The sequence below is a fragment of the Silurus aristotelis genome (assembly GCF_946808225.1).
Source record: "Silurus aristotelis genome assembly, chromosome: 19".
Lineage (NCBI taxonomy): Eukaryota > Metazoa > Chordata > Actinopteri > Siluriformes > Siluridae > Silurus > Silurus aristotelis.
This window is the reverse complement of record NC_139592.1, coordinates 22,786,687-22,802,346: the sequence shown is the minus strand read 5'-3', so window position 1 is coordinate 22,802,346 and position 15,660 is coordinate 22,786,687. Positions and strand designations below refer to the sequence as shown.

Sequence of the window (15,660 nt, the reverse complement as noted above, 5' to 3'; positions counted from 1 at the left end):
GACTATATAATTAGTCGAAATAATTTTGGTTTCCCCAAAAACAAAAAAAACTAAACAAATGTTTCCGCTGAAAAAATAAAAAAAGTTTATGGGCTGATTTGCTTTCCGTATCAGAGCCCACTTTATAAATCCAGGGTCTTTTGTTTTTTGCTTCAGTTGCCTCACCTACAACCCAAGTGTCCCTCGAAAGGTTTAAGGAATATTGGAAAATATTCAAATATTCTTTTTGGGATATTGCACAGTTTTAGAATCTTGAGTTCAGAATCTTGAGAGTTTTGAGAGTCTTCGCTCGTTCAAGACTCAAGAAGATCTCCAACTGAAAACATTCATCTTTTGTGAGCACTTTATCCTGGCCAGGGTCATGGTGGATCTCAGTGCCTGTACTGGGAACACAGGGCATGCAGCCGGAATATACCTTTTATACACACACACACTTTCTACCTTCTTTTTTTACCATACAGAACTTATTTCCAGTGTTTTAAGACCATGTTCCTCCACTGAGTGGTCATTTTTTAGGCCACATTGTAGTTCTGAAAGTCTGAACATTATCCATTTTGTATAATGAAGGGTTTCATGTTTGCCTGTTTCCTGAATGTCAATTTAGGAATGAATCTAAAATATAGTTTTAATAAAGAAAAAACTTTTTATTTTTGGTAGAAATTGTGTATATACCATCTTGATTTTGAATTTGAAACACTTTACACTAACAAGTGGGAATTATTTTTGGAAACCATTCATCATTTGGAAATCAATCATTTGGAAAGCCCAGAATTTATAATGGATCATTTGGAAAGCCTTTACACTCACTTTTAGTTTGAAATTCAATTCCAGACATCATGTGATTCAAAGTTTTTTAGGTGAATTGAAACAGAAACTAAAAAACTCAAAATGTTTGTCTAGTAATTTTAAAAGTCTGTAATCATCTGTGTACATCTTCTACCCTACCAACTACTGACCAAATATGACTTGAGTTTAGATCCATTGGTCCTCCATTGTATCAGGTGAAGCAGTGATGTTCCCAATTCCCAGTAGGTTAAGAATCTGTGAGCCAAAACCTTCTTGAGCTCAATGTATCTCACAGTGACATCTAGAGGTAAAACCCCCAAACACGAAGCTCAAAACAGCTGCTCATGATGAAGAGCCTGATAGAAACATGATGTAATTTCTCCAGAAAGTTTCATTGATGTGGGTTTAGTATCTGATTTGGCCTCAGTCTTCTTAACATTAAAAAAAATGTGTATATATATTTAGTCAAAGTTCCTTCATTATCTCCAGCTGGGTCAGCCGTCCTCGTTCACTGATTACATGCTGGTTGCTGAATCACAGAGCACGGCTTTAATCCCGGTCTTTCATCTCCGACATACAGAAAAGGCCCGTAAACGTCTGATGTTATGAAATTACATGCAGAAGTAATCAGTGTAGGTAATCTGCTGAGGATCGCTAGTCATCCAGATGATCTCTCTGAGTGTTTGTGTGTGTGTTTGTGTGTGTGTGTGTGTGTGTGTGTGTGTGTGTGTGTGTGTGTGGTCAAGAAATGGGAGGAAGAGAGGTTAGAATTCACCATGAACAAACCCAAACACAAGATGCCTTCCTGTCATTATTTAGCTGAGTAAGAACAAAACAGACAAAGGGAACTGGAACGATTCTGACTCATCAGATTTAGCATAGAAAAGAAATACATCCAGATAACAGAGCTAGAGCAGCTAATCTGTCACCTAAAGGGTTAATATCTACAAAATTCATTATAAAAATACTAACAGGTTGCTTCTACAGTAACAATAATTAGCTAATAAATCCAGCAGGTTCGCTAGTTAGCAAAAACCACCTAGCATTTTTCAAGCATTTACTACATAACTAGCTACTTTAGCTACGTTAATTTACAAACACATGGGTGGGTCCATTTAACTCTGTAATTCTAAAAGTCACGAATGCTAATCCTGTGGCTAATTTACTGTAATTCAATGTTTTTAAATCTGAAAAGGGTCTCATCAATAATATTAGCTCGATGGTTCAAACAACACTAACATGGATAGAGTGAGATTTCATGTGCTAATAACCCCAGTATGTTTGCTAACTAGCAAAAAATGTGATATGTTATATGGTAAGTTTGTGGACACCCCCACATAAGATTAGTATGTGATTTCTAAACATTCAATTCCACAGTTTGTTCTCATTTGCTGTTATAATAAGCTCCACTCTTCTCGGAAGATGTTCCTCAAGATTTTGTGGAGATTTAGTGCTCATTCAGCTACAAGGGTTTTTTTAAAATCAGGTACTGATGTAGGTGAGAAGGTGAGGAGGACTGGGGTGCAGTCAGCCTTCACATTCAACCCAAAGGTGTTCATTACGGTTGTTCAGTATCCTTTGTCATTGTAGGTGAGCCTTCAGTGCATAGCATGCAGTCTCCCAGAAATTGTTCTTAATGAAGTCATCTTTGGTCAGATTCAAACATCTGTGCAAACTAAAGCTTTTATGTCTAAAAAAGTTCTACTTAAATTAAGAACCAAAGGAAATACAATAATGAAATAAGTATCAGCGATGTCTCCAGCATGATCCCCGCAAATATCCGCCCCACTGTTTAGCCATTAGAGCCCAGCAGGAGTTATTATGGAGAAGCGTTATTGTGGTTATTGTTTGTGCGCGAGAGGCCTCACGCTGAGGAGCATGAAGGAACATGAAGGAGCAGCTGTGAGAAATAAACTCAATCAGCAGGCCACTGGCATTACTCATCATCTCAATCCTCCTGTGTGGGCTCAGAGCATGCCGGAGTGTCGTAACAAAACCTCGTAGCCAAACGTGTCACTTCCTTTTCCTGGCAAGCAACAGCAGAATCATGTATGGCTTTAATACGCCCTTGTTTCTCCAGAGGTGGAGGTGCGACGGGAAGAAAATGTCAAATGTGCACATTTACATTTATGGCATTTAGAAAATGGTTTTATTCAGTGTGACTTACATTTATCTTATTCATACAACTGAGCAGCTACGGGGTTAAGGGCCTTGCTCAGGGGCCCAAGAGAACCACATGTACTGGGTGCACACATTCATGGTTTTATAATACGGCTGCAATAAAAGATTCATTAATTTGCAATTACTATTGTCAGATTTCTAATACTTCCGTGTTTACAAATTACAGTACACAACTTCATAATTATTGGCAACCTCGCTATAGATTGGTAAAAGAAGATATTAGAAATGGTCATACAGTTTAATGAGGAGAAATCATTCAACGTATCAAATATTGGCCACACATTATTCGTGACTTTTTAAATGATAAAAAAGTATAGCGCATCTACTAATAATTACATAGAAATAAATATTTTTTTACTGGGCCCTGGATTAGGTTTGATTGTGGATGTTGATTTAATTTGGCCCCTGTACAATAAGACCCAGTACAATGTCAGGTCACTAGTGTTGCACTTAGGAATCCACTAGAGGGCACTGCAGCTCTGTACTGTGAGGGTCCACTCGTCTACAGTACGACGCTCATATACAGGAAAGTTAGAGCAAAACAATAGGCTTAAATATTTATTGTTAACAATTGTAAAATTTTATAGACCAAGAAAATGAGAGCAAAAAAAAAACCCATAGATCTTTCTACCAAAGATAATGTTAACCCGGGATGTTTACATGTCAAGTAGGACCGCACTGAATGTTTTCAAAAATAATAAAACCTTAGAATGACGTTTTGTGGTAAAACAGAGACATGACATGGGTTAATGTTACATAACGCTGACTTTAAGCCATAAAGATCGAGTACTTCCATATCAGGTCTGACGGGTTTCACCAGGATCAGCCTTCAACCTGCTGAAGCTATGAAAAGAACCCTGAGTATGCCGGAGTTGTGTTGAGATGAAAAATAGGGATCAGCTTTTTTTTAAGGACAAAACAACCCTGAAAACCGCCCCATACACCCTGATCACTGCCCTTCTGGACTGCTGGCCCTCCTGGATGGTTTCATTTGTCTTCCTCTTGTATTTATTAAGGTTAAGGTTTGGGACACCATTATTTAAGGTTCCTGACATTTTGGTTCTAATGAGGATGAGAAATAATGCTTCAAGTACAAACAGTTTATTATTCGATGCGTAATAAAGTGCTGTTAAAAAGAGAAGAACTCTGTCCTTGGAACAAAGCATGAGGGACAAAAAAAAGAACAGTTTGAAACTCATTGCTAAGCAATGTTCACACTTGACTTTGGTGTCAAATTTTGGTGCCTGCCCTTATTTTCAATAACAAAGACCTCAAGAAAAATAAACAGTAGAATAACTTGCTAAATATGAGTGTATGGGCTGTGCGCTAAGGGCAACATTTACTAAGCTACTTTCTTTCGGCTTCTCCCATTAGGGGGCGCCACAGCGGATCATCCGCATGTTTGATTTGGCACGTTTTTACGCTGGATGCCCTTCCTAACGCAACCCTCCCCATTTATCCGGGCTTGGGACCGGCACTAAGAGTGGCTGGGGTTGGTTCACTGACCGGGGATCGAACCCGGGCCGCAGCGGTGAGAGCGCCACATCCTAACCACTAGACCACCAGGGAACATTTACTAAGCTACTAAATATTATAATATAAACTTTCATAAAAACCTTTGGTTTTCCAAACAGATCCTTCAGATGAAATAGTGTAGCAGCAGGCACACTAGTGGAATCGCAATTCATTTCATTTCATTTCATCTTCTCCCGCTTATCCGTAATTCGGGTCGCGGGGGCAGCAGTCTAAGCCCCGCCTTCGACTGCTGCCCAATCCTCTCAGCACCGGTCCCTTACGATCCCTCCTGCAGGTGGTGAGCCCACGGGAAGGCGGCCCCACGTCGCTACAACGTCACGGTCCTTGATTTATTTTTCTCATAAGGGTCCCCTGGAGCATAGAGGTTTTAGGGCCTTGCTCAAGGGCCCAAGAGTGGCAGCTTGGCGATACCGGGGCTTGAACCCCCGACCTTCCGATCGGTAACCCAGCGCCTTAACCGCTGAAGCCACCACTCCCCCCATGAATCGCAATTCTATAATCACAATTCATCTATATTTGCTAAATCCTGATGGTCCCCGAGTTACGATGGTCCGACTAACGATTTTTCGATCGTACGATGACGATACGACAAAATTGTAAAAATGTTCGTCCGCGCGTCTGCTGCTTTAGTAGTGTAAATTCCTCTGTTTTTCGAAATCCACCAAATATACACCAAAATAAAAAATACAACAATTCCAAAACATAAACGAATTCCAAGATTGTCTTTAAAACTCTTTATCCAGCACCTTTAGCCCAGTGGATGCACAGAGACCCATTTGTAACTAAATCTTACAAAACAGGCTTCCGAACCATATCCTGGAGACCCCCCTCCGTTCTGCACTGTAGTGTTTTCCAGTGGTGGATGAAGTACACAAACCATGTATTTGAGTTACAGTAGAGATTCACTCTGTAAAATTTGACTCCAGTAAAAGTTTCCCTTTAAACTTTCACTTGAGTAAAAGTACAAAAGTATTTACCCTTAAGTATCTAAAGTACTGATTTATTATAACTATAATGTTCCTGTTATCATTTTTATCACAAGATTCTTTACTTAATCACCTCAGTTCATGTGAAAAGACTCGAATGTGACTCTCAGCACACTGATCTATTAATAGAATGATATTAATAACTCAAACACTGATTGATTTCTATTACAATCATCATGAACCCAAAACCTTCATTTCCTCTACTTAAAAAAATCAACCAAATAATTCCATGTGTGTTGTGTCGAGTTCGAGTCTGGAGTTTCTACATCATTTATCTCTCTCTAAATGTTCTGCTTGCTGTTGCACTGATGCTGAACTAGATGTGCTGAACTGGATGTTCGTGCTAGAGTTAGGGTCACCCTGATTGGTTTTTATCCTCAGAAATAAAAAGGAACGACTGATTTCACAAAATGTAGTTGGTGAAGTTACAGTCTCCCAAATGCAAATACTTCAGTAAAGTACAGATACATGAAAAAACGGAAGTTACATTTACTTCCATACTGTCCACCACCGCAGTGTTGTCTCTGCTCCAACACAACCACCCGAGTTCGAAAGCATTGTCAGTTAGCCGTTTCACAAGGCAAGGGGTTTACCCGGACCGGGAATGGAAACCCATGTCTGTGCTACACCACAGCCTCCCTATTCCAATCTAATGATCAGAAAGTAAAAGATATACACTAATCCCGGATCTGGATAATTGTTCCTGTTTTGCAAAGTTATCATTTTCAGGTCTCTCGTTTTTTGCACATTATTCTTTGATCAATCCCAATCTTCTCAGCGCCTGCTTGCGGTCCTCACCATTGTTGCTCTGTGGGGAGATGACCACACTGATGCCATGTGACCGAAGAGGCTTCTGGGGCTCAGGCTTCGACTGTGCCGGTAATGGAGCAGGGATGGGTAAAGATCTTCTGAGTTCTGATCCTCTGATTGGTTCAGAAGGCATCTGGCTAAAGTCCTTCCAGCAATCCATGGAAGCATTTCGAGAATGATTATTTCGCTGAAGTCCTTGAGGAAGCACCACATTCTCTGGACTCTCTTCTTGGCTTGTTAGGTGTGATGGATTCTCGAGTGTGAGGCTTTTCAGACCGACGCCAGAGCGCTCCATAGATGCCGACTTCATTTCGAAGGGTTTTGGACTTTCCCTTGTGACCAACAGATTTTCTTGTTCTCCTTTTTCAGGGTGCACGGGCAAAAATGAAAAATATGTTCTTCCTTGTGCCTCAACGATTGTTTGGTGATCGCCATGGACCAGCACAGAAGATTCTGGAGAATTGCCTGTGTTAAAGGAAGTCTGTAGAGGGGTCTTGTGTGGTGGACTGGAGCAGAGACCAGAGCTGATCCCCTCAGTTTTCAGCAAGCCGAGTTTCTTTAAAGCTTCCTGATGAATCTTCTGTTTGTTGATCATCATACGGTCCCCTGGTGAAACGAGTGTATGACCTGGGGTTGCATCTTTGTGGCTTTTTAGGACAATGCTGGACGGCAGTTTTTTGGGTTTGGGTGCCACAGTAGGTGGGCTTTTAGGTTCTCCATATTCCAATCCAGTGACTGCACTGTGATCTGTACCAAAGGTTGGAGAATTTGCCTGGTCTAATACGTTATGATCAGATTTTACTTGGACTACTGGTAATTTCTCAGGGACTTTTTTAAGTGATGCTTTTTTACGCAACTTGTCTAGTTCATTTGGGGACAGCTGTCCTCTTGGGGATGTCAACAATGATGTTACAGGCATTTTGATATGTTCGTCAAAACCTAGAGGAGGGGCAGTTGGCAAGCTTTCACTTTGACAAGGCTGTGGTTGGACCTGAGGTGCAAGCTGTAAAGAAAGCCTTTGGGGTTGGCTTTGTTCTGCTGGAAGAGCAGGAGGAAGGAGTACTGGCTCATCCATAAAGTCTGAAGGTGGAGGAAGCAGCTCCATCGTCATTTTGGATAAATCACTCTTAAGCTTCTTATCGGTCTTCGGATCAAAGTTACTCTTAGGAGGGTTGTCTTTGGCTGGAGCACCAGTTGGAGGGTCAGACCTGACCGGAGGCTCGGGTATAAAAGAAGGTGGCAGGTTATTCATCTCTCTGTATGGTTTCGCTTCTGGTTTATGTCTCCCAGGATTTGGAGATGATCTAGTAGTTAAATCTGCAGCAGTCAGTAGCGCTGAAGACTTGTGAGAGTTTAACGCAATGGTTTTAGCTGCATTGGGCAGTATAGCTGGCTTTTGTTCACTAGTGAAGGAATCGTTTTTTTTCAGTAATTTGCTATTTCCATTGGCTAAAACTAGTGGTAATTTGTTGGATTTATGTTCTTTTCCCAAAGGTTTTGAGAATTCTGCAAACACAAACAAGTGGAGGAAAAGTAGATAAAAATGTGAGATATACGTAAACAAAATATCAATATTATAACACCAATCTTTTGAAATCTTCATAGAGAAACGTTAAAAAAAAGTTTAACTAATATTCTGAGCTCCTACAGCTTTAGAAATACTTCGCCTGCACATCTGATTTCAGATTTTGTCTGATATATCCTGCCATTCCAGAAACAGCAGTTTTCCTGCTTTGTTGTTCACAGATTCTGTTTAATGGCCTTTCCATTCAGTTCAGTAAAGTTAATGATCATTTGGAGCCAAGACTCAAGCAAACCCTTCATGTCTTTAAGGTCACACTTTAAACTCACCCTCTGGTTTAACTTGACTAACAGACACAAGATGAGCCGTCTTATTTGTCAGATTGTGAGGCAGATGGTCTGGTTCGTCATTTGACACGCCACTGTCGTCCTCTGTCTCCAAAGATTCGATTGTTTCCTCCAAGAACATGAGACATGCACGCTCTTCGGCAGATAGATGCTCCATACTGTCGTCACTCTACCACGAATAGACAAGAAAGAAAAGTATGCTTTACTTCAGATTGGTGGATTAGTTTGTATTTAAAATCGCTAGTCATTGTTGTAGTGAAGTCTTCTAGTCAGAGCAGTGGAGAAAACATTGGTATGACTAGTTGTGTAGTCTGAACAACATATGGTGATGATGGAGTAGATGTTTAATATACACACGGTGGCTTCATTGTGACCAGTGCTGTGTAACAAAACAACATAAAACCTTTCAGACCATGGGCTATAGCAGCTCAAAAAATCTGGTCCAAACATATTTTTGGGAGTTTGCTCATAATATTTTGCTTTAAAATTTCAGAAGTGGGGTTTGATAGGTTTACTTTAAGAATTCAACAATGGAAAAAATGTGCTAACTTAGTGCTTAGTGTGAAATAATTTGCCCTTAGGCTCAGACTTCCTGTTCTTCTGCTCCCTTTTCACGCTGTAGCGCCTCGCATTCATACATCATGAGGTCTAACCAATCATATATTTCTGCAACGTTTCCAGGTGCAGTGACATTTATTTGTTACATACAGAATGTCCCGGGGCTTTTTCATATCTCAACGCGTCCTCGTTCCACAACTAGGCAGTAACAAATGAGCAGTGGATCAGAACGTTTGATATTTGCTTTTCTTATCTCTCTGATGAATAGAAAAACCGGCCCCGACATGGAACACCAGAACGTAGCTTCCTTTATCGAGTGTAATATCTGGCGATATATTGAGCTACAGATTCTTCAGGGATTGTGGACCCTATCATTAGTGAAAAAATGAGTTTTATGCAATAAAGTGTTATTAAAGAGGATGCATTCTCTCAAATACTGTTGCCTTAGAAGGCTCAGGATCTTCTTAACCTTTTATTAAAAGTAAAAAAGTAACAATTACTCACTCAACAACCTATTTTAAGGGCCTTGCTAAGGGGCCCAAGAGTGGCAGTGTGGTGATACTGTGGCTTAAACCACCTGACTTTCTGATCATGAACCCAAAGCCTTAACTACTGAGCTCCCACTTCCCCCAGTATCATGGTAAAGTCAATAAAAATAAAACAATTATACATATAACATTTTTCCAATTTTACACCTTAAACATTCGTATAAAATTGACTAATGCAATTTGACTCACACTTTTAACTATAATTCATACTCACGTAGCCCGAGTTGATGCTAATCACGCTGTCACAGCTTCCTGCACTGTTCATTCTGAGCGGCAATCCTGGCGCAAAGTCGCATTGCCAGGAGTCACGCATCGGCATCGCACTTGAGAAGCGGTGAAAAATCGATCGACGCCTTCAGGGAGCAAAGACGCCACACCGGGGAACTGAAACACAGAGCGAATCAGAGTGAAGCAAACCGACACCTAAACTCTCGCTTCATTCCCATTGCCATTCGATAGCATCATTAAAGAGCATAAACAAACAGTGAGCAAGCAGTGTTTGCTAACACACCGAAGTTGAGAACCCTGTCACGCTCTTCGGCGGTTGCGAAACCTGCAGCGAAGCAGGTCACACCCTACACCCTCCAGGTTCATACAAGGGTGTTTTCATACTTCACCCGTTTTAGCGTTAGCATGGTTGCACCTTTTTAATTCAGTACAAATAAAATGTTTAATTGCTAACAACGCCCTAAAACAAGCAGGAAAAACAGAACAGGAAAATGACATTGTTTGTTTGCTATTGTGATGGTTTGAGATATTATTAAGCAGGAAATGTTATCGCTTTCTGTTCTGAGGAGCAGATGGTTGTGAGGCCGTCCTGGATGAGCGCTTTAAGTTTGTATATGCCTGTGAAAAGTCTGAAAACAACTAGAATTGTATGTTTTTCAAGACAGATACATGTTTCTTGGTTTGTTTAAATGCAACAGACTCGGTAAAATGCAAAAACACACAAGAAGTGAATGACTGAAAGAATCTGTGGAGGCAAATGTGACTTTTTTCACCCCTACAGTCAAACATGGAGGTGGAGTGCGACATTTTTTTTTTTTTTTTTTTTTTGGAGACTTATTCCGGAAAGTGAAAGAAATCCTGAAGCAACATGTCTACCATTCAATACGTCAACTCACACCATTAAATTCCGTCTGGTCTCCGACTCATTGGAAACGACTTCACTATACAACCAGACGATGAGCCAAAGCGTACGTCTGAGCTCTAGAAGCGTTAATTAGAGAGCAAACAGTGGTCTGGAATGATATTTCTAATGGAATGGCCTGCACAGTTACTACACCTAAATCCTATTGATGAACTGGATCATAAAGGAATCTCAACTATTATTCATGATAAGAGAGGATTCAATTACTGACATTGTTGCATAGAAACAAAAGGAACGTGTGTCTCTAAAAAAAAAGGATAAAGAGGATTTTGTTATTAATCTCACCAATTTTACCCACAATCAGTGTGGATTTCATGTAGCGCCGTTGATGTTGGTTGATATTATGAGGTGGTATCAAAAAGTTGAGACTACCACATCTGCGATTTCATTATGCAAATTAGAACAAATGTAAATTTCTGTTTCAAACTGGACCAATCTGCCATAAAGACGTTTGACGTGACATACGCTTGACATACACTGCAACGAGGCTTTCGAGGTGTTTTGAGCGGCACGTGCTCTTCAAAAGTGGAAGAACATCGCTGGAAGACGACGAGAGATCAGGAAGACCTTCAACGAGTTTAACCCTCGAAAATATCCAAACCCTTCGGCAACTTGTGCATGATGATCGTCTGAGAGCGATCCACACCCTACTCACCAGATTTGGCTGCTGGGGACTTCAAACTCTTCTCGAAGATCAAAGGTCAACACTTGACACGCTTCGAAAAAGAAGACTTCCAGGACACATTCCAGAAGTGGCAGGAACGCTGGAAACTCTGCATTGGTGATAGTGTAAGGTGATAGTGTGTAAACGTAGATAAATAAAATACTTTTTTGTAAACACAGCAAGTCTCGAAAAGTGTTGATACCACCACAAGCATGGTGCCAGATTAATACCCCAATGAACCATAATAGAATATATTTAAGATGAAACGGTGTATAAAAGTTCAGACCACATGTCTGGTTAGAGAAATCGCGCATCGTAGACACGTTTAGGGACGTCCCATTAGTTGGTAAAATGGCAAGGACATCGGGGACAGCTTTCAGAGACTACAGCACAGAGTGTGTCATTGGAAATAAATTTAGTTCAAATCAAATCAAGTTTATTTCTACAGCATTTTTCATTAATTCAAGAGTCCAGAGACGCTTTTAACAACCGTCCAACATGTAATAGAAATAGAATATGAAGAAATAAAATAAATAAAAATAATAAAGTATTAAGTACACTATAAAGTATAAAAATGTAAGGATATAATAATAACTAATATATATATATATTATATATATATATATACACTAGAAACAGATGGTATAAATATGACAGAGATATTGACAGTAGGCCAGAATTAAAGTGTCCCAATGTGATTGTCATTAAAGTTTTCATGTGCTGATATTAAAGTAATGGTGATAAAGAAATTTGGTTTAAAGAAACTTTACAGAATGTAAACGAAAATATGAATATAAGTGAATTATGTGTATTTATGCGTGATAAGGAAGCCTGGAGTGACTGTGGCATGGATGGTATGAGGAAGAAACCTCGAGTGGAACCAGATTTAAGAGGCAAACACATTCTCATCTCTCTCTCTCTCTCATATATATATATATATATATATATATATATATATATATATATATATATGTTTATAGCAAATGATTCAAAGTGCTTTGTTTTTGTGTAAAGCTTCAAAAACACACTTTATGCACCGTTCCAGTTATATACTAAATGTACAAAAGGTGTTTCGTTGGTTAAGGGAACCACCCTAGCAACAAGAGTTGTTGCTATGAATGTCTGAAACCAGCCTACACAGACTTCAGAGATCATATGGGTGCGTTATCAAGAGAAACAATTAAAGAAGGTATGAATATAATGAGAACACTGCCTGAGCTGTAGCCCTGTCGATGCATACAGACGTACAAGATCACAATCGTTTCAATGCAGTCGAACCGAAACTACGACACGACCCTTCTGTTCTGTATTGTTGAAAGATTTATGACCAAACTTTTGATGTCACCCATATGAGGATGGGTTCCCCTTTGAGTCTGGTTCCTCTCAAGGTTTCTTCCTCATATCATCTAAGGGAGTTTTTCCTTGCCACTGTCGCCACGGCTGCTCATCAGGGACAAACGCACACCATTCACCTTCACTGTTGTTTTCTGTAAAGCTGCTTTGAGACAATGTCTGTTGTGAAAAGCGCTATACAAATAAACTTGACTACTTGACTTGACCCGGACTTTGATTTAGCAATCGAGCAAACAAACGAAAACGATAACAATAACGCCGCTGGGACACCAAAACGTTAACAAGACAATGAGCGATCTCCGACTGCAAATCAAACAGTAACTATTGTGTATTTTCTATTCAATAAAACGCATCACAGGATGATCTCGCATTCAAAATATTACCAAAGACCTTCGTTTGTGAGCAGCAGGAACAGGAAAAGCGCGGCGGCTGGGGAACACAAAACGCACATGAATGACGATCATTGTTCGCGCAGGGGCACTTTTCAAGTTGTTCAGCATACCAAAGCCCTGGCAAACCATGTTAATTAAAAGAATGAACACCACACACACACACACACACACACACACACACACACACACACACGTGCACGTCACTGTAAACCTGAAGAGCGAGTAGGTAGGGCTGCACTCCAGGTCTACACCTGCACTCACACAATCAGATTTGTCTTGGAAAGTTTGCATGCCAGTTGCAAGCTACTGCGCGTTGGGAGAACGTTCCCGTTTCATGGAAAGAACAATAACATGAAAAAGCTGGATGGAGAGGTTTGCCTTAAGAACACAGCGATGATGTCACGCAAGCAGTTTTGGATAACCTCCTTCCAAAGCACTTTTGTGTGTTCTAGAATGAACTCACTTTTGATCCAATCCAAGCATCAGTCTAAACTGATCGGGGGTATTAACCTTGTTAAAGGTCCAGGAGGCTCTGGAGGAATCTTACAACGTACTGAATTTTTCAAAAAGTTACAGACGAATCTATGACCTCCTGCTGCAGAATGTTCTATCAATGTGCAATACTGACAAGTGTAAACATCAGGTTCCCACACAGTACAACATGATATGATCTTTTGATCCAGAATGCTTTGCATGCATACGATCCAGTATTTTTGTAATCAGGCCTGATGACGTAGAAAGCATTTTACTCACATTAGAGTATACATCAGGTTACTTTGAGTAAAAGACAGGAGGTGGAGCTGGAGGAAGCAGAGCTGAAGATGTTGAGGTTTTCCTTGGGAGTGACGACGATGGACAGGATTAGATTAGACTTGCTTTGGAGACAAGGTGAGGGAGGCGAGATTGAGATGGTTTGGACATGTGCAGAGGAGGGACATGGGGTATATCGGTAGGACAATGCTGAGGATGGAGCCACCAGGAAGGAGGAAAAGAGGAAGGACAAGGAGGAGGTTTATGGATGTGGTGAGGGAAGACATGCAGGTAGTTGGTTTGAAAGAAGATGTAGAGGACAGAGGGGTATGGAGACGGATGATCTGCTGGATCAAACAAGCTACTATCTATATTTACATACGGTATTTAATAAGATCATGCTGTATGTAAATTTAGATAGTAGCTTGTTTTTGGCTGGATGGATGGAGGGATGGCTGGAACAGCCCAATGTGACGAGTACCAAATTTGACGAGTTCCACAACCAACAAGTATTGAGGTATTACTGTAGACATGTTCCTCACAACATGCTTGTGTCTCGGTGGCAGCTCTTTTAACGGCGTGGCACTGGATCCTGCCCCGGTGGATGGTTTAGTATTACAGCTGTAGCTTTGGATATAAATGAGCAGAAATGTACTTTCTGAGACGGTCCCTGATATTCTGATGGTCCAAAAAAGCTGGTCCAATACAGTACCAACAATTCATCTGACGTTTTTTCATCCTTTTATCATTGATTTTTTTTATCTAAAACTTCAATCACAAGATGAATTCTAAAACATGCAATATTACGAATTCCTAGATTTCATCAATCCTGAGTTTAAACCTTTGGTTCACACACACTTTGGGCAAATAAAAATGGATTTGTAATGTTTGACTGCGGTATGTCGCTGTCAGAGTCACCAGATGCCGTCATTCCCCGTACTGAACTCCTGCTGAAGGCTAGTGCGATAAAGCGAACATAACACACACGTTCTCACCTCGTGGCTCCAAACCTGGCTCCAAAAATATCTGCTTTACACAGGTTGGAGAGGAAGATCTCCTGCTATAGAACACATGGATGGATGTGAACACTGACTGAACCCCAGGACTCCTCACCTTACCTACATCAGTACGACTTTTCCAACACCCCTGTGGCTGAAAGAATCTCACACAAATCTAGTGGAACATCTTTCCAGAAGAGTGGAGGTCATTATAACGTGGAATGGGAAGTTCAAAAAGAACACACTGATCATATGATCAGGTGTCCACAAACCCAAAGTGTAAATCATTTACAGTAAACACACATGAAAGGGCACACACACACACACACACACACACACACACACACACACACACACACACACACACACACAGGATTTCACTCTCTCTCCTTCTCTCTCTCACACACAGGAGGGAAACCTGAAAAGTGAAAATGGTGTTATGGAGGATTTCTGCATGAGCAGCTCACGTTCTTAAAAAACACACACACACACACACACACACACACACACACACACACACACACACACACACACACACGTAAAGAGAAATAAATGATAACACCACATTCTTGTTATGTATAACGTCATGGTCAGATCTTTATCATAACACACAGGACACACTCGTCTATCACACATCCAAAACATTGATCACAACACACACACACACACACACACACACACACACACACACACACACACACACACACACACACACACACACACACACACACACATATATACACATATACACATATACACACGCTGTAAAATTCATTATTTTATATCTTCAGCTCTTGGTGAAGCTCGAGAACAAAATCATCTCTTGCGGTTTACTAGAATTTCATTATCATGGGAATGAAAAAGGGTTTGAAATGATCAGTTTAGGTTCCACTTCCAAACCCTTCCATGTTCCCTTCTAAGGCTCACTACAGACTGTGCACTATGACATCTGTGTGGAAGCTGCACAGTGAAACACAAGTGCAATAAAAATGCGATCACAAACAGAAACTAGCAGACAATTACTGTATCAATTAATACTCAGTTTGTGTGTGTGTGTGTGTGTGTGTGTGTGTGTTGTT

General features: G+C 40.5%; 1 protein-coding gene across 4 annotated transcripts in view; it reads right to left on the bottom strand.

The window, feature by feature from the left end:
- Window positions 1-5,487: 5,487 nt before the first annotated feature.
- LOC310715135 (specifically androgen-regulated gene protein) overlaps window positions 5,488-15,660 on the bottom strand; it is an 11,051-nt gene continuing 878 nt past the window's right edge. The window contains exons 2-5 of one of the 4 annotated variants that reach the window (XR_014530243.1): window positions 9,489-9,658; window positions 8,151-8,337; window positions 5,983-7,805; window positions 5,488-5,764 (exon numbers count right to left, since the gene is read on the bottom strand). Coding sequence is in view for 2 of the 4 variants with exons in the window: in XM_083521390.1 (XP_083377516.1) it covers window positions 6,238-7,805; window positions 8,151-8,337; window positions 9,489-9,593 (1,860 nt within the window). In the remaining 2 variants the exon portion in view is untranslated. Of the gene's footprint in view, window positions 7,806-8,150; window positions 8,338-9,488; window positions 10,638-15,660 lie in introns of those variants that run through there. The other 3 variants (XR_014530244.1, XM_083521390.1, XM_083521391.1) reach the window with 3 other exon arrangements.